Genomic DNA, 25,685 nt, shown 5'->3' on the forward strand with positions numbered 1-25,685 from the left:
TGGCTATAATACCACCACTATTATTGACTGTTTTGGTTAGTATGGCCAGAGTGTGTAATAGCTGGAAACAAAACTCTGACTCGAGCATGTGCACATTCATTGTGGGTACTTGTTTACTTCTTAACATATTTCTGGCTATGGGAGATGGGTCCAAGTGCACCACGAGATGTGCTCCCTCAAAGTCCTGCTGTGACAGGCAGTACACTGCTGAGTGACCCACACCGCCTCGAACGCATCAGAGACCATCTCTCTCTCTGCAAAAATGAAAATCTTGATCCAAAAGAAGTTCGCACCTGGCAGGTCAGAGCAGCACAGACAGTTTAGGAAAACCTAAGCCAAAATCCAAGTGATGTTGCTTGGAAATTCCTTGGCTTTAAGGGAGCTGACACCTTGGGTAAAATTTTCAGTGCTGGCCCACCATCGTAAGAGCACAAATCTCACCAAATGGGAAAGGCTGCTCAGCGTATCTCAGGGAAAACTGAGCTTGTGTAAATATAGCTCCCAATCTCTGCAAAAAGGCTTCTGATAGCTGGGGTAAAACACCTGGATCAATTGGACATTGAGTCCAAGCACTGTTCTAATGCTTCGCTTACTCTTTCTCGCTTTTAAATTTTTAAATAGAGGAAACAGTTCGAGGGGAGCAGGGGAAGAACCCCCCCCGGAGAGGTCTGTCTGTCACTCGGTACCCCCTTATCGCAGCCCGCTCTCATTCCCTCCGCACAGTGACACCTACCGGCCTCCGGCCCGCTCCCGCATCCCCCCGGCCCCGCATCCCTCATCCCTCCCGCATCCCTCATCCCCCCGGCCCCGCATCCCTCATCCCCCCGGCCCCGCATCCCTCATCCCTCCCGCATCCCTCATCCCTCCCGCATCCCTCATCCCCCCGGCCCTGCATCCCTCATCCCTCCCTCCCGCTCCCGCATCCCTCATCCCTTCCGCCCCGCTCCCGCATCCCCCCGCTCCCGCATCCCTCCCGCCCGCTCCCGCCCCGCATCCCTTCCACCCGCTCCCACATCCCTCATCCCTCCCGCCCCGCATCCCTCATCCCTCCCGCCCCGCTCCCGCATCCCTCCCACCCGCTCCCGCATCCCCCCGGCCCCGCTCCCGCATCCCCCCGGCCCCGCTCCCGCATCCCCCCGGCCCCGCTCCCGCATCCCCCCGGCCCCGCTCCCGCATCCCCCCGGCCCCGCTCCCGCATCCCTCCCGCCCCGCTCCCGCATCCCTCATCCCCCCCGCTCCCGCATCCCTCATCCCCCCCGCCCCGCATCCCTCATCCCGCATCCCCCCGGCCCCGCTCCCGCATCTCTCCCGCCGGCGGCCGCGCCCGGCCGGCTCTGCCCCCCGCCCGGGGCTGCTCTCCCCCGGCCCCGCCGCCTCCCCCCGGCTCTGCCCCGGCCCGAGCTGCTCGCTGGCAGCCCCGGCACGACCCGCCCAGCGGGGCAGAAACTTTCCCGGCGAGTTCCGCTCCCTCCGCGGGCGCGCACAGTGCGCGATGGGGCTGAGCCGCTCGGGCCGAGCGCGGGGCTGGGCCGCCGAGCAGCCCTGGGCTGCCGTACGAGCCCGTTCAGCCCCGGGGAGCCCTGGGCTGCCGTACGAGCCCCTTCAGCCCCGGGGAGCCCTGGGCTGCCGTACGAGCCCCTTCAGCCCCGGGGAGCCCTCGGCTGCCGTACGAGCCCGTTCGGCCCCGGGGAGCCCTGGGCTGCCGTACGAGCCCGTTCAGCCCCGGGGAGCCCTGGGCTCCCCCGCCAGCCCCGAGCCGCCGTTCGCGCCCCTCCCGCTCCGCGCGGTGCCCGGGCCGGGCGGACGGGCCGGGCGGCAGCCGGCGGCGCGCAGGGCGGGGTGTGGCCTCGCCATTATTTATGAGCTCCAGCCCCTATTTGCTCAGCTAATGATGCACCGGCGGCCGCCGAGCCTCGCCTCGCTGGAGCGGCGGCCAGGGCAGGGCAGCGCCTGTAACTGGAAAGCAGCGCCGGCACCGCGCCGCCGCTCCATTCACTGCTCGGGGCGTGAATGCGCGCAGGGGAGAAGCGCTCGCTGAGCCGCGGGAGCCACTGCCGGGATTATTGTACAGAAGAGCCGGGAGTATCTTTGCAGCCACCACGAGGAGAGTCTTTTCTCTTTTTTTTTTCTTTTCCCTTTTTTTTCCCCCTTTTTTTGAAATTTATTTTTCCCTCTGCCGTGAGGCAGGTTTGGAATTAAAATGTTCTGGTAGCAGGAGTGGAGTCTGTAAAAGTGATAGAAACCAGATAGGAATCAGTATTACTGGTGCCTCCAATAGCCGGGTAAGCATAACTTAAAGTTCTCTTTCTTTTCTGTAGTACATGTGAAATGGTTCTGATGGTTGAATTTTGCTGCTGTTCACAGATAGTTAAACCAATGTTTTCCAGATTGGCACAGTCCGTGTTTGGCAGGGTTTGTTTTTGTTTTTTTCTTCTCCGTTTCTTTTCTTCCTTTTGCCAAGTGTTTTTTCCTGGAGGATTTAAGGGTAGGACCCAGTCTATAGCGGATGACACCTGCGCAGCACTTCCTAGCAAAGCGATACTGTACTTTGCAGAAGCCGTGCAACATGCTGCCAGCGACCTCCGTGGCAGGGAAACTTCACTACTTCACTTTGGTAGCGGTTCGTCTGTTTGTTTACAGTTAGACTAGAGTGTAAGAACAGAAATGCAATTAGACACTGCTTTTTGTCTGTCCTGTAGGATTCTTTTAAAGTACTTGCAAGGTCTGTGTGTTGTCAGCAGAGATCATGTGCACTGGACGTGCTGAATATAGTAGCATGACTTACTGAGATAAATTCAGAGCTGGGATATAAGCCCAAAGCTTATAGAGTGAAACCTGCAATGAGCTGTCAGTTACCAGCTCTGTAAATCTCTGAAATTAAACCTATTTCCATTAGGTAACTCACATGTCAGACACCCTGAGGTACCTTTTTGGAGCTGTATGCATTTATTATTTATGTGTCTAAAAGCTGCGTAGGAACCATGCTGCTCAGCACTTGAATCTTATATTTGCCTGTCACTTCTGTGTTAACGGTGAAGATCTGCAATTTGAGCAATGAAATGTAGCAATGTTTCACTCCTCTAGCTGATTACACCACAATTGGCAGGAGGCACGAGAGTGGGAGGGAAAGAGAGCTGAAAGGGTTGGTTTTTTTTCTATTATTGTTTCCTACAGTATTATTTAAAGGAAGAAGGAAAGCTGCACACTTGTTCCTCTTTGACTCTTTATCTATATTGCAAAGAAAGCATAGTGTTACTACTGTAAAATACTAATCCCATTGCATCTGTTAAATCACATGTTTTGTATGATTGGCTATTTCCTCTGGCCTGACAAGGAATTTTATTGGGATTTAATGCCTCTCTTAGAAGAGGAGTAAGTTAAAGGATATGCCATGGGCAAGTCACAGTTTTTTAAAGCCCACAAAGCAACATTAGTGCTAGAGTTTGTGTAGCCTATTTAAAAATTATTCTTGGCAAAAACTATGCAACTATCATTTTATTAGTTAACAGACCCTTAGAGATAATTTGGAACCGGGCCAGAATGGATATATTTTTCCTACAGACCCAATGTGTAGCTGGCAAGTTTCTGACAAGGTTGTTTTTGTCAATTAGCAGAGTTGTAGAATTATTTGATCTTCGTGCATTTCTCAGTACTCAGAGCAAACAGTGAGGGAGAGTTGATAGAGTGTGGGCTGCAGAGCTCTGCACTTTCATGCGTGCTCTCCTTCCCACCCCCAGCTTGATGTGAAGTCCCCCTGCGAAGAGAATCCTTTCCAAGCGATTTGCAGTGAGTGGGTAGGGAAGGGCAGAGGGGGTGATGACAGACGGGGCGTCTCTCAGCGCTAAGGCAGTGATGTGGATCCAGCCCAAAGGAGTGCTGACCTGAAGCCATCCCCGCCTGGCAGCTCATTCCTGCCGTGCTGGGGCGTTGCAGCCGCTTCTTTAAGGACAGGTGTGAACCTCAGAGGGACAGGGTGAACAAGCCTGTAGAAATATTGGCTTCCACTGGAGGGACTGTAGTGCTGGAGCAGAGCTGAGGTGAAGAACAGTGAGCTGACTGCACAGGTAACAAGTCTCTTTGTCAAATAAATGTATAGCCTTTAATGATCTAGCTGTAGGGCTTGTGGCTTTCAAAGTGCTTCCAGTTGCCATAAAATCAAGTATAACACCTGATTAACTAATAAGTGGTGTCTAGTAGAAGGGCTGTTTATATAAAAAAGAAATATATCTATATATAAGCAGTGTGGAAGAATGAGCCTAAAAAAACAGTGTTAGCTCACTTTTGCAGCTAAATTGTTGCAATAGGTGAAGTGAAATTTGCACTTCACAATTTTTGGAGAGATGCAGTTTAGTAGCAGATGTGATACAGATACACAGTTTTCAGCTTCTAAAGGTGGCTGGGTTTTCTGGATCTGGTCCAAAGTCTGTTAGAAAAGCTACTTTCCTCCAGTGATTCCAGTGGCCTCAAGTCCTTCCTGAACTAAGAGATGCAGAGTTCTGGAGATTTTTGTGATTCTCTGAGATGCTCAGGCTTCTCAGCAGCTAACTCCTGTAAATGAGGGTTCAGCAGATGTGCAGGAGAAGTACCTGATGTATCAAGTGTAGTATCATTGTCCAACTCTGGGATTCTTAGTGTCCTGTAGAAGTCAATGAGAGCAGGTGCATATCCTGAAAGGAGCTATCCCAAAAAGCAAACATTGACTAACAGTTTCAACTGTGTTGAAATACTTTTGGTTTCATGGTTTTGAAATTAATGACATACATAGCCAGAATTTTTTTAAAGAAAATCTTGAGGGTGATTAGAGAACTCGGCTTACTAAAACTTAAAGCTTATTTCCAAGCACCTTTGGTTTCAGATGTTTAAAGAAAAGAAAAAAAAAACCAAATGTCCAATAACCCAAACCTCCCCCCCGCTTAACATGAGAGAGAGGTGTCTAAAAATATCAGCCAGATTTTTATTCGTGAAACTTTATCTCCTGTCCTTGCTTTGCTCTGCCTTGACATTTAGTATAATTACATTTCCAGCAGGTGGAATTGTCTTCATTTTAAATAAACTGAGTCTAATGCTGTAGTCTGCCCTACCCAAAAGTTGGGCTCTCTTGGTTCCTGCTAACAGGCAGAGTTCTTACTGTGCCAGCACAGAAGACTGCTGGAGAAAACCACTTGCAGAGGCACAAAGGAAAAACAGAGGTGCTCTACCTCCTTCTCATCAGTAATTATGGCTTCAGCTGGAAGAGGCTTCCAACACAATCTTTCTGTGCTGTTGTTTTTGCTCCACAAGTTTGTATAAGAATAATGTGATATCTCTCTTTCAGGTCTCGTTTCTTGGATATTAAGTTGCAAATCTGAGGAGATGGCATTTCTTGCAGTGAACCTGTTGATTGGGATATTTATTTACTTCAGCAGTGTAAAAGGATCTTCCCAGCCTCAAGCAAGGGTGTTCCTATCATTCAATGGTAAGAAATAAGATAAACATTCTTAAACAAATATTATGATTGAACATTTTCTTCTTCCCCTTAAATTCAATAACTGAGTAGAAACTGGCTTTTTGATCTGTGCCCACAATTATATTTTTGTGTTGCTGAGGCACCTGTCAGCCTAAATTTGATTATTTTACCAGAGTCTACCCATCATATGATATGGGTGCATAATGAATATATAGTTAATAATTAATAGGATTTTCTCTTTATTTTGAATTATTGACTTACTAAAAACTAAAGGTTTATTTCTTATCCTTTGTTTTGCTTGGAAAAAATATAGCACATGACATGTGGTGGAGAGTATTAATGGTTTGAGTTGCTTTCATTGGTGTCCAGCTGAAACACTTTATATTCAGAAAATGAGGCTGCCTGAAGTTTTACTAAAATAGTTAGCCAGGCACAGAGTTATTTGAAAAAATATCATTCCTTGTGCACTTTGTGCTTTGTGTAGGATGCATATAGCATGCAGCAATCACTGATGCCTGCCTACTGTAAACCAGCAATGAAAATTAACATTTTCAAAAGAGCTTCTTTTACTACTAAAGTACTGAGAAGTACCTTATTGCTGCAATTACCCCAGCATTACTTTTAATAGTAAAGTGACTTATTCTTCTAGTCCTAAATGCTGATTTTAGCCACCACTTCAGAATGTGTGTGTTCTTCAGTTTACAGTGTCTGTTAAATCTGAGCTGAAACTTTCCATCACCAATTACATGGGCATTGACTTTCTTCAGCCCTCTGCCTTTTCTGTGATTGTCTTTGAGGCATGAGGGTTTGCTATTCCCTGGACCAGTGCTGTTTGCATTAGGATGGCTTCTGTGGTTCATTAGTGCAGGGATGCCCTGCCACTGCCTTGGAAATATTCTGTGTGCTCTGAACAGTCTTTAAGAATTGCTTTAAAAATTATCAGAGCTAGCAAGTATCTCAAACTTTTACTTGCTATAATGATCAATATCTATGTAAGCATGAGACTGAGAGACATCCAGAAGGGGACTGCCAAGTTAGACCTTCCGCAAATACCAACCAGAGTTTGAATAATTATATTACAGAATAAGGGCCCTAAACTGATGAATGCAGTACTTAATAGGTGTAAGATAGCATGGCTCAGTAAAAGCAATAACTGGAATTGAGTTCCAAGAGGGAATTCAAATGAAGAAGTAGGGATAAGAATTTTTTTCCTTGCTTAAAGCCTGCACTGACCTTGGTGGAGATGGTACTGTTTTGGCACAACTCAACACAGAAGCAAGTTTGGCTGTGGTTGTTTGTTACATTGCAGGTTTCCCACAGTAATGCACAACAGGCTGATTTAGATTTCCACATCATCTACTTTGTGGCCTTGAAAGTAATCTAAGCTTCCCCTGATCTCTGGTATGACCATGAAGTAGGAAGTGTTCAGGTTTTGTGGTATTCAACCTTGTGAATGGGAAAGAATTGTAATGAGAGGCAAATGGTTTTAACAAACTCAAGAGATTTTGTTTTATCACAGGTATCCTGCAAGGCTGAAACAGTGAAGCAGCCACAGGGCAAAAGATACCAAACCTTGGAATTTAAAAAAAAAAAAATACTGAATTAAAACCTTATTTTCTGTGTCCCTGAAAGAAGGTTGTCCCTTCTTCCTTTAGAAGGAGCTATGACAGCTTTAAGCTGCAGTGACCCCTTTGTCTGGTCAGGTTCTTGAGCCCCAAGAGTTCTGTCCCCTGTGCCAGCCCTGGGGACACAGCCTTGCCTCAGTTCAGTTCCTGCTGTAACCCTGCTTGGCTGCCTCAGTTAGAGAGCCTTGCAATATTATCTGATTTTCTTAAAACTGACTTTCTACTCTCCCTAATACTTAAAAGCCAACCTTTAAAAAAGAAATTACATTTTTAGGTCCTAAATTTTTATTTGGTCTTTTGAAGTCATAAAAGTAAAAAAAAAAAATAATTATGTGTTTTATAATATGAGAAGTATGTCTGAAATAAAAAGCTAAGCTTTTTGTATAATATATAAAAAGAAGTTTTATTTTTAAACCTGATTTCCAGATGGTAAGAAACAACTTTCATTATGTGAAAAGAGTTTGCAGGTTGTTGTGGGGAATGGCCCACCTGTAGCATGAAATTATGCTCTGTAAATCTTTGTTTACTTACATAAGTAGAGATCTAATAGAAAAAGGTGTAACTGTATTCTTGTCTAGCTAAGTGTGATAACACTCTCTTTCTTCATAAGCTTCTTCATAACTTATTGTTTTTAAATCATTTAGCAATACCAAGTTATTTGGCAGTCTCCTTGCCCTGAGAAGCTGTCGCTTTTTGTGGAGAATTGTCACTCTTTTAAAGTGCATAGTTTGAAAATAAAACCATAATTAGGACTCCTTATGTTGTAAGTGACATTAGACAATAAAGACAAGTCATTCAAGCTTAGGATACTGATGTGATATTTTTCAAGCTCTGAATTGGATTTGGCTTGGTGTCTACAATTACATTGCATAAGTTTTGGGGGTAGAGTATATAGAGGAGGAGAAAATGAGTGATGCTTTTCAAAGCTAACCTGCTTCTTCAGCATCAAGTAAATTGAGCTTATTCACATTGCAGCATTTCTCATGGGAAAATCCAGCAAGTATCTTGACCTATTCTGTTTTTCATCAGGAAAGATAAAAATGTGAATCATTTGAATCATGGGCTGCTTTTCTCTTTGCCATCTACTTCATTAAGAATCAAATGTAATTAAAAAGTGCGCCTGGGTAATACCTCAAGAGCCTGATAATGGGGATTTTGCAATTAACTTCAATGGATGAAGGACTGCAACCCTAACTTCTATTTTTGAAATCAAAAGCCTGGCCCCTTGTCTAATTAAAATGTAGTTCATGACTTAGCTGAGGTTGTTAGCTGTGTGTATGACGTGAGTGTGGAACTTAGTGCTGTCTGCACCCTGTGTGTCCTGAACGCTGCCATACAGAACCCTGAGCCTGATTCTGATTGCTTTGCACCTTGTGCAGCTGTTTGCTCAGCTGGAAGGAAAGGTCAGGCTGGGCTGAACTGCTGCTTTGCTCAGGTGAGTGTGGTTGTACAGGGGACTGTGGAGAATCAGGCAAAGGGGCTCTCCGTGTGCCTGGAGCGATTTTGCATGGCCTAATTGTCCTGTTCAGTGGTGATGGCTCAGACCACTGACACTTGTACAGTTCTGCACTTGAGGAGCCACTGCAGCTGAAGTGCAGAACTGTACAAGTGTCAATGGCCCCAGGTTTGTCTGACTCTGAAATTGCAAAGATGTGAAGCCTGTGGTGCAGCAGGTGCAGCAGTGTTGGCAGTCATCTGCTGTGTTCCCATTGAGCATGCAGGACTGAGGGAACCTGGGATGGGGGAAACAAAGGACTCCACATGTCTACCTACACTGTTAATACACTATTCCCCCCTCTTCCTCCCTCTTTGGGCTCCATGTCCCTGGAATAGATATTCTTTAATCTACTTAAATCACCTATCACAATTTAAAGCACCATAGTTTATTTTCTCTCCAAGCAAAAGACTTACCTTATCTGTTTATGAACTATCAAGTGTGGTGCCTGCAGTTTCTCAAGCTCCATGCATTCCTCCTTGTTACTGCATGTTCCTGAGCTGATAACTGGGAGCTGTGTCCTTCAGTCTTCACAGGGCAAAAGCCCTTCTGAAATCAGTGGGAGTATTATCAGAATAAGGAAGGAGGTACTGGACTCCAGATTAGTGTCAGTGTTTGTTTCATTCCAACTCATATTTACTTTGAGTTTTGTTGCAGCCCTAAAATGCTGAGCATTTTAACATCAAATTCTGTATTTATTGAAGCAGATAGAGTACTTATTTTCAAAAATACATTCAAACAAACCTTCTTTGGGATTTAAATTTATATGGTGATACACAACGAAGTGATAATTTCACAATTTACTGGGAACATTCAATGCATTCCTACCTCAATTGTCTGGTCTAGCAGATATTTCCCATGCAGATGCTCCTATTGTGTGCAGTGAAAATTCCATATGAGAAGTGGATCAAGGCTAATTTGCAGACAGTTTTGTTCTTCTCTTTGTTATAAAATTACTAGAACACGTAAAGGACTTTTAAGAAAGTATCAGTCAGATTCATTAATGACAATTAAAGTGCATAAAATGTCACCAGAGCAACAGCAGCACTTATTCAACTGTCAACATATTTTAAAAGATTTAATGCAACCCCTGTGGTTACCCTCAAGGAAAAATAAAGGAACTGAGAACCATTTTCCTTGAGCTCTTGAGCAACAGCAGTACAACTTGTTTTTAAACAATCCCTCATTGTAATGTTAATGTTACCACAGTTAATAAAAAGTTCATTTATTATTTGGGGGACTTTGTGCTGATGACAGTCTAGTAGGCAAAGGTTTACGCTCATATAGTTGATTGGATCTTTTTTGGTGTCTATGGAATGAAAGCTATTTATGAAATGAAGTAGAAGCAAAGCCTTGAAAGAGGAGAAAAAAAAAAAGAGAGAAGAGATTAAATGTATAATTTTATTTACATGCAGAATTTACCTTGAATGTTCATATAGTTGCTTAATTTTCAGCAAATTATGAGTAATATTTTCTCAAAATTAACTGATTTATGGCTCCCACAGTATCATGGTCTTAAATAATGTTAATTTATAAAGTGTTGAACATCACCAATATGAATTTTTTTTCCAATTTAATTGTCTCTCACTGAAGATCTGAAAACTTTTATGAATACATCCAACTAAAAATAAAATTCTTTTCTCTTTAGTAGTGAGGATTGATTTTTACAGTTTTTTGTAGAATGTTAAGGGGTTGGGATAGATCTTAATGTATCTGGTTCCAGCATCCCCTGATACCTCCCTCTAGACCAGATCGCTCAAGGCTTTATCCAAGTTGCCCTTGAACAGTGCCAGGGTTGGGGTATCCACAAGTTCCCTGGCAACCTGTTTCAGTGTCTGACCACTCTTACAGAACAAAAATTCTTCCTGATATCTAACCTAAATTTCCCCATCTTTCAGTTTGTGCCCATTGCTCTGTCCCATCAGTACAGTTCCTGACAAAGAGCCTTTCTCTGGCTTCTCTCGTAGCCCCTTCAGGTACTGGGAAGTTGCTGTGATGTCTCCAAACCTTCTCTTCTCCAGGCTGAACGGCACCAACTTTCTCAGCCTCTCTTTGTATGGCATGTGCTCCAGTCCCCTTAACAGCTTTTTGGCCTCTGGATTTGCTCCAATAATTTCAAGTCCCTCTTATTTTGGGGACACCAGAACTGTGCTCAGTATTCCAGATTGGGCTTTGAATTGACAGCTTTGGTTGTTCCTAATGACAAATGCCTAATTTACAAGTCATGGTCTTTGGGAGTCATTCTTAGACTTCTGCCTTCTCTGTATTTTTTGTTCTGTGCTTTTTTTTTTTTGTTTGTATTTCTTTATTTCTCAAAAAAAACAGAGGCTCAATGCAATAAATCTTGTACTGAAATTGAATTACTTGAATAGGCTATGAGTTAAATGTAAAAAAAAAAAAAAATAGAAAAATTTCTCCCAAACATATTAAAGGAAGAATTACAGAAAAACCTCTGTATTCTTTGTAAAGTTCCATGGGTAAAGGTCCTACATGCCAAATGACATTGAATCTGCTTATTTTCACACTCTTGTTCAGTGGCAGTGTCTTTGAGTTGGCTTCACTGTCATTACTGTTGACATGAATGTACAGGAGAGGATAATTTATTGCTTGTGTATTTAGTTAAGTTGTGCCATGAAGATTTGACTTCAGCTATGAAAATGGTCTTGCAATACAGCTGAATCCACAGCTGGTGTTTGGTCCAGTTCTGTGTTCGTGCTCTAAAATTACTGTACCCTCATGGGAAAGCACAAATAAGAACATCTTCAAGGTAGTTAATTATAAGGTAACAAAAGTGTCTGATGATTAACAAAGGTAGTTAATTACCAGACAACAAATTGCCAGCCTATAAATTTGATCCTACTCTTGGATGAAGAGCTCATCTGAATTTGACACAATTTGTGAAGACTTGTTTTTTCTTGCACGCTAATAAGTAGATCTGTAATCTAAGAGATTACTTGCTTCCTTTAAGCTCTTTATGTTCCTCAACTCAGTCAATTTGACCTGTATCTGAACCAGCCCATGGTTTTGTTTGGGTTTTTTTTTATTTTGGTATGGAAAAATCAAACTTTATCTTAGAACATTTTGACAGGTTCTTGCTCTCTAGTTGTCATAGAAGAAAGCAGCTTATCTTGGCCAATTGCATTGCTCTGTCATTACAATTCTTTCTTGTGTTGCCTGTCCAAGGCAAATGCTGAAGTCCCTACGTAGGCAGTTAAATTGCCATTATTCTACAACACGTCTTCTTTTTATGTTTAAAAAAATGTGATGAGAGAGAAATGGCATAGGCGTTTCTAATACCCCATTTTTTTCCAGATTGTTCCGGTACCAGTAACAAGAGCTCCTCTGTGAGCCATTTCCATACTGGATGAGCTCAACTTTGATATGTAGAGCTGCACAAGCCTTTTTGTGTATCAGATGTAATTAGTGACGTGACTCACAGTAATTACTCATTTTATTGAAGTGCGTTGACTGAGATCCTGCCATGAATAAACACATAGACCAAGAACTTATCCTGTTATGTGAACTGGCTGTTCCCTCAACATGTGTATTTTGTTCTTTTTGGTGCTGACTTTTCAGAGTTCTCAGTAACACTCCTTAATAAAAAGACTAGGCACTGTTTTTCAGGGAAAGGTCTGTCTTAGGGACACAGTTTACTGATTCACAGGGCAGCTCCTCAGCTCATGTTGTCTCACATTCAGGCATCACTGGCTCAGCTGACGCCAGGTTACAAGAAGACTGAATATTTTTCCCTGTCCAACTGATCACAGAGTTGGGGCCTCAGTGATACAACTGAGTGAAACGTGCTCCATTACTTGTGTGAATCAGGGTGATGTTGGATTTCCCTTACTGGGAATCAAGATAAATGTGTGTTTCCAGGAATGAAGAGAATGATTGTGATTAACAGAGGGTTTACATCACTCCTCCCTTCCCTTTGTATCTCCATCCTTATTCAGTGCAAACTTGATACAGTTGCATTTTCATCATTACTTCATCTGCCACTGGCATAGCTTCTTCAGGAAGCAGAAATCCTAGCAGTGATTTACTGGAGGTGTAACCATGGAAAGAAGATAGGGAGTGATTGCTCTGCCTCTCCCATGAAACCACTCTGGAGCTGGGACCATCATCCCTTTAGAGAGTTTAGCTCTTTTTCTTATCTTTGTGGACGTAAGGCTAACTATTCCTCCTTGAGGAGAAGTTTCTTGGTTCTTTTGTGTGTAAGGCTGGTGGAAGTTTTGTTTCCTGCTCCTTTGTACAGCTGTGTTTGGGATATTTCCTGCTCTAACCCAGCAAGTCAGTTATGAAAAAGTGAGTGCTACAAAGGCTCCTCAATTACCACAACTAATACCTCAGATTATATGAAGATTTTTTTTTTTTTCAGAAACACAATACACATAGTTTTAATTTATAATTTTAGGAGGCTTATATTCAAAGGCAGCATCTGGAAGACATATCTTGATGCCATTTTACATCTTACCTACAAGAAATTAGGTCATGGTATTTCAACATTATCAATCAGGAGAGAAAAAGAAAAATTCTGGAGCTCTCCTTCAAATCACCTTGATAGAAGAAAGTCTCTAGAAAGCATTTCACCAGTACACAACTCCAGAGTGCTGCAGGGAGCTGTAAGAAATGCAGGATGTATTGGGAACTCTGTGTGTTGTTAGGGAGAAGTGAATTTCAGATCTGGTATATGAATGCCCTCAAATCAACATGAGCTTAGAGACTGGTCTGTGAGTAATTTTCAGGGCAGAGCTCCTAATTTGTGATTTAGCCCCATCTCCCAAGTGCTATATGTAATTTTTTAATGACAATGATAATACTGAGGAAGGAAGAATATTTTGAGTTTTGTTTGGGGTTTTTAAATTTTTATTTGGGGGCTGTAAGTAAGGACTTCATTTGAAATACTTACTCTTTTTATGAGAATGTTTTATTTCCAGTAAAAATTTCAAATGCAAATGTGATTTTATGAAATGCAATTTTTAGTGATTGAATGGAATAAATACCCAGACTTTTGAACTGCTCTGCCTAATCTTACACACTGCTCTGGAATAAATTATTACCTCACCAAAATTATCTTCTAGAATGTGGATGAGGAGACATCACAATCAGCTGGGACTGCCAAGTTTCTTCATGGAAAAAAAATGTGTATTGGCAGTTGCTTCTATTTTTTTTGAAAAAAGAATTCAAAATTAAGCTGAATCCAAATTCTTTTCATTACAGACACTGCTTTCAGCCATTAAGAAGATCAGACTGGCATTCCAAAATTTTTACAAGAATGGTTTTAATAATTACACAGTAAATGTGTTATGTATTAAAATTCACTTTCAACTATTGTCTCAACTATTGTCTCCTTTTAGAATTTCTTTTGCAATGTCACAGTTCTGATATTGCTTTGAAATGGAACTGAGAAACACAAGGTCTAGTAAACCCTCCCTGAGATTAATAGGCTTTCTCAGTTACTTGTTCTCCTTATCATTAGTTGTTGTTTCTATTAGCTTAATTTTTTTTTTCTGTTGCTTAATAACATTTCTCATTTTTCTTAATGAAAAATATATTTATTTTCAAAAGCTTTGAGTTGTGCAGAATAAATGAACTTATGTCAGCTCAGAATCTATTAAATAGCAAAAAATTTGTCTTCTTTTAACATCTGTGTAAATCAGGCTAGATCTCTCAGTCTCCCAGCTTAAAGGAGCTGCAGACTTAAATTTACAGGCGTAAGAGCAATATGCAAGGCAAGTGCCTGATCCCTTATTTAGCTCAACTGGCTGAGAATGATGAGCTTCATTTTCTTTCCTTCTCATGATGCAAACAAATTTTGAACAGCAGAAGAAGTACCATGGTATATATGCACACCACAATTAATAGTCCAACAGGAAATAGAGAGTAACAGGAAGCAGAGAGCAGATATATTCATAATCCTTCAATAATTTCTTTTTAATGAAAAAGGCATATGTACTTAGAACAGTGTTATAGACACATGAATTTGAAGCCTGCATTTGCTGTTTGTTGATCCCAAGCATTTTACTTCGTTTGAACACTGATACAGAAACTCCTTGAAAAATACTGCTGGTCTCAGGAGAGCTGATTTTCCTTATCCTCTGAGAAATCCACTGAGCCATAGCCAGCCAGGGAATGAAGCACTGTTTTCCTTGGGTCCAACAGTGTCACACACGTCTTTGGCCTTTCTGGTGTGTTACAGCAGCACAGGATACACATCGTGACATGTACTTTCTATAGCCCTTAGAAACTCCTCCTTGTCTGGAATAAGCAGCCTGCATGCCTCTCAGTGCAGTTTTCTGAGACAGTCTCTGTGTGAGTATGTTGAGTGCTCTTACAAGGCAAATATCAATTAGAACACAAAAATGTGAGCACTTGCATTTTCAGAATGGTACTTTCTGGGTTTTTAATATCAACCAATTAAGATGTTATTTTCAAGGAGAGGCTTGGCATTTTTTCAAAAATTTACTTCTTGAGGCCTGAAAAGGATTTAGTTGGCATGGAGAAGTGATCCCAGGCTTAGACTTTGCGATGGCTTCAACGTGAACACAGCTGGAATTTTTTAAGCTGATTCGACTAAAAACCCACTTCCTGCCACTGTTGAAAATAATGCACTATAATTTTTTTTTCCCCTAAAGCAGACAAACCTACAGCAAAGACAAAAGACTTTAAACCCCCCATGAGGTGTTTTATTGTGGTTTGCATTAGGAATCTAAAACAGTTCATACACAGCTATTAAATATGAAAAAAAATATGCCTGTAAAGCACTGACTTCTTATTTAATAACTTATCATCCTTGTAGCTTTGGTAACTCCCTTTAAAATGAGAAGAGGGTCAGCCATTTATTTCTCCAGTAGGAACAGTTTTTTACATGTGGGTACTTGAAAGTATAACATTTTGTTTAGATAAAATTTTTAAAAGTAAAGTAAGTAAAGAATCATATATCAGTAATTTTTATTCCATTGAATGTTTTCTCAAGCTCCCTCTCTTTTATTTCCTGGTCTCAGATAAATGTGTTCTTAAGTTCACACCTGCAGCTGAAAGACTTAGCTGCATTAAATTGCAAACATAATTGGAAGCTTTCAGATGCAGTCAGGTATACCACTGTCTGCCTGAGCAGCACTCAGAAAGTGGAGCTAGGATTTATGAACTTGGCCAGCACAGTTTGGCCCACCAGCCAGGTCCAACAAACCACAGACTTTTTTCATCTAGCCACATATTTTCCATTGAGACATGGGAGAATCTGCTTGCACAGTATGTGCCTCTATAGGTGATGAATTCATCCTCCCCAGCACCCAGAAGGTGAGAAGTGGGTTCATGAAGCTCTAGCATGGTGCTTACCGAAGAGAAAGAACGCGAGTCTTGCTGCATTTTTGTGTGTATGTGCCCCTGGACGAGTCAGAGCAGGCTCTGGGGAAGAGGGGCAAGCGCAGGAATTCAGCATCTCCCCAGCAGCTGGGGAGAGCAGAACGACCACCCTGGTGCAGGGGCTCTGAGGAGGCTTTTATAGAGGAAGGCTGTGCCAGCTGAATCAATACAGGGGCAGGTTTCATACCTACTGTGGTAATTTACAGAGATGTGTTCGATGGGGGAGACAACCTCAGAATCAATTAAGAAAATCCAACTATTTAATCCTTCTTGAGTAGGATTTTTTTTTTTTTCTTGCAGATACAGGAATCTGCCTCAAATGATGACATAATTTCCATTTGCTGTTAAAAAAATAAAAAGACATATTTTATTCCAAATTCTCAGAGTGTCATTGCCAAAGAACTTTCCTTCATAAAAACATTCCAGTTACATGCAGCACTGCAGTCCACTGATGAGATCCCTCATTATTATTATTATTATTATTATTATTATTATTACTATTATTATTATATTTGTGCTTATATCCATTACATTTTTATGGTTACTGGTATTCTGGTATTGGTGTTAGTATTGGTACCAGGGTCAAGCATTGAATGCTGGCTATGAAGCAGCCTGTCCTGCTCCTTGTGTACACACTTCCACTCTTACCTTGTTCTTAAAGAAGTGAAAGAATTTTGCCTAGATTTTTCCAAGAGCCAAGCAGCTGAGTTTATGCTTTTCACTCTGTGTGGTGACTGTGACAGACTTTTTCTTCAAGTTTTTTTTTTTTTTTTTTGCACAAGGGGACAATGGCATAGGAAGGGGTTTATGGCTTGCTCATGACTATTGAAAGCTTCCCTAGCCAGCTGGAGATCCCTTTCAGATAGGGTTGGATGTGAGAGAAAACATGTAACATCTGAGATCAGCTAAACTTGGGATTGTGTTTGACATCAATAAACCACAGCACTCTGAATAAACAAGGTTGCCACTCACTGTTTACTGTTTCCTTTGCTTATTTTTTCAGCACTGTGTCTGTGATAGCCCCAACCTGTTTGTTGAGCAGCTTAAAATAGGTTTTGCTCAAAATAGGTCTAATTCCTAGTTGATAGGTGTAAGTTCTATGTGGAAATGTGTTAGAGAGGACTAACAGATTGTGGGACAATTTTTCTCTAAAAGGCCCTTTAAATAAAACAAATATTTATCAGTGGAGAGTGAGGGGGTAACATAGAAAGCTCTAGAAGGTGAAAGGAGTTTGTAGAGATTATCACAGACACAAAATACTGCTTCATGTAGTATGAGAACATTCAGCCTTAGTGTCTGGTGCAGAGGTAATCTCCAGTTCCTTTGAAGCTGACTTGAAATCTGCTGTCAGATCTGGTGTTGAAGGAAGTATATGTATGTTCTTTTTAGACCCATTTAGGAGGCAAAATGCTATTTTTTCATATAGGAATGGAGCATAGTTCTTGCCCAATCTGTCATTTATGTGTTAAAGTTTTATGCAGTCATGCCAATTTATTTGTTTTTATTTGTGGAGATAAAAGATCAGGGAAAGAGGTGGTTCAGTTTTGGACCCTCCCAGCATAAGAGGTTCTGGCAAAATGGGGGCCACAAGGCTGCTGCATATGATGGAGCAAATGGTAAGCAGAGTTTACCAAAAAAAGACTTCTCTTTTTTTCCTTTCTTTTTATTCCTTTTCTCTTTTTTGTTTGTTTTTGGTTTGTTTCTTTTGGTTTTTGGTGGTTTTGTTTGTTTGGTGTTTTTTTGTTTTTGTTTTCTGTAAGCACACTGAGACACTGAAGCAGGTTATTCAAAGAGGCAACAGACTCACCACTGCTCCAGGTATTTGAAGCTCAGAGAGATGAGGTTCTGTGCAAACCCACCTCACCTCAGTGGGTAGCCCTGTTTTGAGCAGCATTTTGGCTGACACAACCTTCTGATGGCTTTTCCAACCTGCATTTCTTTTGCTTCTCTGATTTTATCAGAGATCAGCAGGTGTGAGTGTTAAGATGTTGGTATCTATGTTGGCAGTGTTTCCAGTACAGCTTATCTATTAAAGTAGTTCTGAAAAAGAAAGCTTCTCTTGAAAAGGTCAGAAATTTGACCCAAATGACCTGGCATCCTGTGTGCCATTCTCCACAATGAACACTATAAACACTCAACATCTGGAATTTTTATTCAGGTGCCTTCTGCAGATTATTGTGCCTAAAGTGTTTGTTTCCAAGACTGAAGCCTTGTATGTTGTGTAAATTGTTTTCTTACAGTAAGAAATAGAATAGATTTCCCTGGTGTGGAGAGGAAAATTGCATGTCTGTCTGACTTGGTTGAACGGTAAAATATAACAATTTGTCTTCTAAGGAATGGCAAAAATCCTAGATATGCAGCATTACATGGAATTATATGAGGACGAGATCATGTGATTCCATGTGTATTTTCTTTACATAATCTCCTTTTGACTCTTATTTAAGAAAAAGAGATTTCCTTCTTTTTAAACTTTTTAAACATTCCTAATACAATTAATAAATCAGTATCAGTATCATTATGATAGAGCATGGAGTATGTAGCTAAATTTACAGGTTTAAATAAATTCTGTAACATCTTTATTTATTTATTTCTGAAATTCTATTGAGCTGTTTTATTACAAATCAGAATAAAGGTTAAATTATATAAGTAGCATTTCTGACCATATTTCACAGTATATGTTTAGTCTCAGAACAGATACTAGATCTTGTTCTGGTTCTAGTTTATCCTCAGTTTGTATCTGTGTGTGTGTAATGTTACACAGAACTGATAAAGCAGATTTCTCCAGTGCACGCTGTATTTGGGGAGGTATACATGTCTACTTCTGGGCAAATTTTATGTTATCTGATATATTGCAGGTGAATAGCAAAACATGTTTGCTGAAATATGATGATGATGGCAAGTCCAGTTAAAAAGTTCTAAATTACCTGGCCACATCCTGTATTGAATGCTTAGCTTCCTAATTTTTGTCCAAGCTATTTTCTTTCATTTGAGTGCCTGAATTTACATGCTCAAGCTCTGCTCTTTAGTGGTGTATGTGCACACATACACAACGAGCACTGAAAAAATTAGAAACATGATAAAAACTTCTGAGCTTAAATTTATTCAGTCTGAAGTTTATACTGTAATATTTTAAATATTTGACAAATTCATTAGAATACTATTGATTATTAGTCTTTACAGACTAAAGGAAGATTTCTTTAGCCTCTTTGCAAGCCTGTACTGGTCTCTGACTGTCATTATTTATCAAAGTCCCACTGTTGTTCCTGTCTGCAATAAAGTTGTGGAATCCTGTAGCTTGGAAGGGACCTCCAGCTAACATCATGCTCAAAGCAGGTCTGGTTAGATCAGGTTGATTTGAGACAAGTCCACTTAAGTCTTTCACAGCTGCAGTGGTGGAAATCCCACCCTTTAATATCAGTGTTCCAGTAGCGTTCCAGCAGATCATTTTACACATCAGTGAGAAGAGTAATTCCCCATCCCTGAAAATGTTCCAGGCCAGGTTGGATGAGGCTTTGAACAGCCTGGTTTAGCCTATGGCAGGGGACGTGAAATTAGATGATCTTTTTAGATTATTTTTTTACCACCCAAACCATTCTACGGTTATTCTAGGATTTCCTCTTTTCATTTGTCTTTAAAAACTGAAAAAACTCAGTTCTGTCATCTCTCCATGGAAGCCATGTGGCCCAGAAACTTGTATCCTTTCTTTGGCTTATTTTTAGTCTTGGAAAGTGATCTTGTCATTCTAATGATGAGTTGCTTACTTCAGTATCTGCTCACCATCTCTTCAGCCCTCTCCAGGTTCACCCGTGCATATAAAATGAGCAGAGTCTGACTCTGTGTCTATTGTAATAATTCATAATTCAGCCACTTTAAAACTGTGTATGAACTATATATCTCTCTTTGTATATACTTACTGACTATTAAGTTCTTTTGGTGTCCATTTGGGGAAGAAAAAAGAGGATATTGTTGGCCTCAAGGTTGTTAGAGTCAGCTAACAGTTGAGGGTTTTTTTTCCCAGAGAATGTGAACAAATGTGAGTGCTTTGAGTCCCCATGGCAGATGTTGAGTGATTCTTGAAACTGAGTTTGATAATATTATGAGGAAATCACCTGCCAGCCATTTCTAGAGGAATTTCTCTATAACTTTCTGAGGATACACTTTGATTCCTTCCCATAAATCAATTTCTATATACAGTTTAAAAGGAAAAGTCTGTTTACTAGTTCCCTATTAATTTACATTTTGGACATTAATTCTGGTCACTGGGGGAAGCCAAAGCATTGTGTCATTTGGCAATACCAGAATCACTTTTATATGAAGAATAAAATAGAATAAATCTCAATTCACTTTTTAAGATTCTCTGCAGACAAAGTCATTCTCTGTGTGGTAAAGGATAGGTGGATTTTGTCTGTAAAGGGATATTCATTTTCATTTGATCTGCCTTAATCCTGAGGATCCAGGTTCAGATCCCAGAGCTATTGAAAATATTAACTTGATGCTTCCATCAGCCCTGAAAAGCTCTGTGATTGAAGGCTCTCAGCTGTTATCTACTATAATAAATACCAATCATAAAAAAGACTAAAGGAGCTGAGGGTTTTTTTTTTTTTAGAAGAACAAACAAAAGTGTTTTCTTTTAAAATTAAATTAGGAAAAAAAAAAGTCCTTTGATGATTAATTTATTGATAGAGAGTACCAGGAAGATTTTTCTTTTCGACAAACACTTCTTAGGATTTGGGAGTCAAAGTTCACTGCAAAATATGCTGCTTGTTTGCCCAGCTGCCACACCTCCTTTGCCTTGTATCCTCCTGTATGTGAAAAAAGAGGCTGAAAGCAAGGTAGAGGGAATAACAGGTTTAGTGCTGCTCTGCTTGTAGGCCGTAGTCCTTAACAGGATTAAGACTTTTTGATTCCATGTGCATATCGCACCCTAGAAGAATGCTACCCTAGGATTTAAGCACAGGCAAGATAGCACAGTCTCCTGGCATGGTTTTGGTTATATAGTGACATGTATTGGTGATCCAAAATACAGGAATAAGTCTTGAAAGTTGTTTTTTTCTTGTTTTTTTTTTTTTATTATGTTTTTTGGTTGTTTTTTTTTGGGGGGGAGGGGAGAGGAGGTGGTGGTAGTGGTGATGTTTGATTTTTTTTCATAATTTTTTTACTGTCAGTCATGGCTAAAATCATGGGGACCTGCTCCTCCAACATAATCTGGATAGTGTAGGCAGAATAGGCCCTCAGACAGAAGCAAGCCAAAATGCCAAAACCAAAGGAGACTCTTAGAAGAAGGATACAGGAAGGATGTTTCTTTAATCTTTCATTCCAATTTCAATTTTATGGATGTTACACAGAAATTAAAGTAAGATTATATTACAGAACTGTGTATTACAAAGCCTTATGGCACAAAACTTAAAAAAAAAAATCCATATTCATGTCAGATGCATTTTAATTTCAAAATGGTCCACAGGGTTTATGCCCAGCATATCATTTGTATTGCAGCAGTATTTTTCTGTCTTACATGTTTCCATTTGGTTTTGGCAAAACAAAAGGAAACAGTTAAAAGACATTTCTCTTTGTGGGGACAAAAAAAACCACCCTTTCTGAAGTCCAGTGGTGTTACTGAACTTTGGATCATGATCATGTTTTCCAGTGGTTGCAGTATTTCAATGAGAAATCTACATTTAATCAGTCTCCACACCAGAAGAGGGTGTGCAGTAACGACCACATGACAGTGTTCAATGATGCCTTTCATTCTAAGAAAGTATTCAATTTTCTAATGAATGCTAGAATGAAAACAGAATAGATTAAAATCAGTTTCTGTGTTTTTACAGGTTTTTTTAGATGTCCAAACTGCAGCATGAAGCGTTTACCCAGTTCAGAGTTTCAGGGCTATGGATGTGGTTTTGCATTAGCAAGGTGGCATTTCCATGGCTTGGGACAGGCCTTGCTGCTCCTCTTGGCAATGATGGAAAGGACACATGTTTGCTACTGTCCCTTCCTCACTGCCCATGCCAGTAATTGCCACTTTGTATTATTTATAGAGACTGAGTTGGTTTACAGTATTGTTTATTCCTGCTTTTCTCTTCAGCCGCTATCCGACACAACTGCACCCGAGCCTTTTTTGAGGTTTGTCTGGTGGAAGCAGAATTAAAGATTTTTGTGTACTTTGTTGTCTTATGACAACTGGCAGCAATTGAAATGAGGCATGTTAAGTGACTACCACAAAAACAAGCCAGTAATTTACAAGTTCAGACAAAGGTTGAAGGAACAAACCTTCTCTGTAGTTGTTCTGTCTTGTACAGTCTGTTAATATTTTCATATTTGAAAATATTTAATTTTCCTAATTGAGAGAACGTTGCACTACAGTTGAGAAGAAAAGGCAAAATTAAAAGCAGAATACTCTTGTTTTCAGTAGAGCAGTGCTAATGCTTATGTTAGTCAGTGAGAAAAACATGGGGGTGGATGAGAAACAATAATTCATTACTGTCTCTCCTGTAGATAATTAAATATTTCTCATATGTAGCTGATTAAAGCTGCCTTTTTTCAATCATCATCATCATCATCATCATCATCGTCATCATCATCATCATCATCATTGGAAACAGACTGAGACTAGGACCATTTTTCCCAGCATATTAAACCTTTAGTGGAAGGGAAAAGTAAAACCCAAATGCCAGCCTGGCCAGGTTGAGTTGGATTATACAGTCAATATCCAGAGCTTGCAATAGGTGCTAAGTTATTCTTACTGCTCTGATCTTGCTGCCTGTTCATAGCTTGACCTGCTGAATCTTAACCAGGGCACTGCATCCAAGAAGTTTTCACACATGAGAAAAGCAGAGGTTAGAAAGATGATCTGATGTCTTCACACACAAGCCTAATGTAAAGTTCACATGTGAAATCGTAGATGGCCTCGTGTAAAAAGGAACTTCCTCATCCTCAATTTATCTGCTTTTAAAATAGTATCTAGAAGGATTTTGGAAAACCAATCTCTGTATAATGTCATTCTCTTTCTATAAAACATGCTGTTATTTATTTCCAAGCTCCTTAAGATACTACATACTATTTTGCTTGGCTAAAATATGCATCGCCCTTACAATTTTTCACACATGCCGTCTCCTTCAATTTGATTCACATTTTCTCCCTTCTGTATCTAGTTCCCTGTCCAAGTTGAAATGTAAAATAAAGTAGAAGAGATTCTTGAACCCCTGAACACATTGCTGAAATGTTCGTTTCTCTGCACACAAGTTTCAGAGTATTTCTCACAGAAGAACTGCATAAATTATGGAAATTCCAGTCACAGAACAGTGAATGGTATTGTCAGTTTGCTTAGGAAAAACTAATGAGGTTGTAAAGAAATACTCTCTACTTTATAAGAGTAAAAATTGACAGCTGGACAAACAAGGGCAATAGGCTGGTTTCCATTTTCCATTGATTTTAGCCCCCAACATTCAGAGAACTTCCTTTTCTGCAAAACCGCATTCACACTGCCTACAGATGAACACACAATGCTCTTTTGCTTCAAGCCAGAGGCAGATTAAACTTCATTAGGAGAGTAAGGCTTGAGGAAAGTTCAAACTGTAACAGATAGTAATTTGACAAATAAAGAATTAGGGTTTGTTTTACTAAGCCAAAAATAAAGGCCAGAGCAAGGTTCCCATGGCTCTTTTGTGCCTTTAACCACTGGGTAGGAATACCATCCCTTTTCATAGTCTGGTTTACATACTGTGTAAGCCCAGTAGACACATACCATGGCTGTTTTAATGCATTTAAGCACTCACTGGAAGCACACATATCTCTCATTAAATTAAAAAAAAGAAAAAGAAACCCATAAAGTATTTCCCTTAGAGCAAGAAATAAGAACAGGAACTTAGAATATGTGTTCAAAGTATTCTTACTAGTATGCACTAGTAGCTCAGCTTAAAATCAACAAAAATGAATGTATTTTATATCTGAATGGATTTAATTAACTTTCTGTAGCAACATTAAATTCTCAGCCAAGCATCCTCATATTTACATATTTACACATTTACACATTCCCAGGCTTCGTTGCTCTAGGATAAAGGATGGATCATTGCAGGTGAGTGACAGATACCTATGGTAACTGATGGGCTGTGATTTGAGAATGTAGTTTCTTCTCACTCAGTAGCAAACTGTGTAATGGCTAATGTGCAGTGGCACAATCCCATACAGAGGTCTCTGACATCATTATCTGAAAATATTTTACTAATATATTGGATGAACTTCAACAGACCATCTACCTGCTGAATGTTGTACACTGGAATGCACAGTGTACTAGATAGGGACTGCATGCAAGCAATATTGCAGAGTGAGGGCTAATACAGAATGATGTGCTGAAATGCCTGGCAAAAATATTGTGAGACTGTCTCCTGGGAATGCAAAGCCACCGTGTCTTTGTGTCTGTGCTTGTTCTTGGGAGTTAGGCACCTCAGACTGGGAGCTGGAGTAACCCTGTCAAATAAACAAATGCTCCAAAAATCATCAGGCTTCTTTAAACATTACCTGGAAGTATCTAGGGGAGAATCTTTGAGGACAGGAATAGGACACAAACCTTGGTATTTAGTTGTCTCGTTCAAGTCTGCAGGGAGGGATAACTATTAGCCTGGAATCTGCAAAGGGGCTCATTGCCTGAAGAGAAATGAAGAGAAAAAAAGTTTTAATTTCTGTATTAATTTGGAAGCAAAGAGTTAGAAATTCCAATTCTAGCCCATGTTTCTTAAGTAATGTTGTAGGTAGGAGACATATGCTAAATTAATTGAGGTTCACTTTTCACTTCTCTATTTAGCCTCTGCCTCAATACACAAAAAATAATTCAAAATGAGCTAAATTTGACTGAAAAGCTTAAGGAGTTCAGACTAGATCTGAGTCATTAAGTGCAATGTCTGCTTTTCATAATAGCTACTTTATCTTGTAGTAGCGCTTAGCTCTGTAAAACAGAGAAATTGTCCTTTAGGGACATCCTCTGGATGGTGGAAGACTGGAGCTGTGGCCAACCACTATTCAGTTCTTCATATTCATCAAATGATCCCTGCAGCCTGCTGAAGAGGCATTAGGCACCTGTCCCCAAAACCCTCTTTGACTGTCTTCTGCACACATCTCATAGATCAGTTGTTCTCAATCTCCAAAGCTGAATCTTGGGAAACATGTAATTTTCACGGGTTAGTAACACTTTGTCCTGGCTTTAGATGCTGTAACTGAGTTAATTCTGTGCATGTTGCCAGAAGGTACTCCTGTGAGTGGAGGTTTTAAGTTCTTGCTATTGTGAGTGAACAAGTCTGTCAGTTCTATTGCTAGAATGCAAACCCCAAAGCTGCATACAGACATACAGAGATGCCTGTGTCCTGGAATGGATTTCAGCCCTGGTGAACAGCTCCTGTAAAACTTTATAAGGTTAGTTAAATTGTCGTTTGGTACTTTCAAAGAACAATTTGCTTCACAACTTGAAGGAAACTACTGTATTGAAAGCAGCTATAAAATGAAAAAAACTGTAAATTAAGTTTTCTAAATTATTTTTACAGAAGTTAAGAGAAAAAGCAGTAAAATGACTCATAGTGAAAATGGTACATTTCTTCAAAATAAGGCCTCCACTGTAGTCAGTATATGTATCAGAGCAGTCCTGGCAGTGCTAATTTAAAACCCATGAAATGCAGAGCAATATGTACTTAGAACCCAATGCTGAAGTGTGTAATGAGTAGAAATTGCCTTGTGTTGCAATTAGAATTTGTGCTGACAGTGAAAAATA

At 40.4% G+C, this 25,685-nt stretch overlaps 1 protein-coding gene and 1 long non-coding RNA gene across 7 annotated transcripts in view; one reads left to right on the forward strand and one right to left on the reverse strand.

Moving 5' to 3' along the window:
* Nucleotides 1-1,601: 1,601 nt before the first annotated feature.
* SEMA3C (semaphorin 3C) overlaps nt 1,602-25,685 on the forward strand; it is a 115,938-nt gene continuing 91,854 nt past the window's right edge. Inside the window, exons 1-2 of one of the 3 annotated variants that reach the window (XM_086886623.1) lie at nt 1,602-2,282; nt 5,315-5,455. In XM_086886623.1, coding sequence (XP_086742749.1) covers nt 5,353-5,455 — 103 coding nt within the window. In that variant the 5' untranslated portion in view covers nt 1,602-2,282; nt 5,315-5,352. Of the gene's footprint in view, nt 2,283-3,183; nt 4,065-4,926; nt 5,190-5,314; nt 5,456-25,685 lie in introns of those variants that run through there. The other 2 variants (XM_086886624.1, XM_086886625.1) reach the window with 2 other exon arrangements.
* LOC111923283 (uncharacterized) lies at nt 20,600-25,181 on the reverse strand. 4 transcript variants are annotated; one of them, XR_002860996.2, is made up of 4 exons: nt 25,001-25,181; nt 24,495-24,571; nt 22,199-22,285; nt 20,600-20,733 (listed from the first exon to the last, which is right to left on the reverse strand). It is a non-coding gene; the product is annotated as an uncharacterized LOC111923283 (long non-coding RNA). The 4 variants fall into 4 exon arrangements; XR_015285879.1 differs by having other exon boundaries at nt 22,199-24,394; XR_002860992.2 differs by lacking the exon at nt 22,199-22,285.

Source organism: Cyanistes caeruleus, chromosome 4, assembly GCF_971803275.1.
Source record: "Cyanistes caeruleus chromosome 4, bCyaCae1.hap1.1, whole genome shotgun sequence".
Taxonomy (NCBI): domain Eukaryota; kingdom Metazoa; phylum Chordata; class Aves; order Passeriformes; family Paridae; genus Cyanistes; species Cyanistes caeruleus.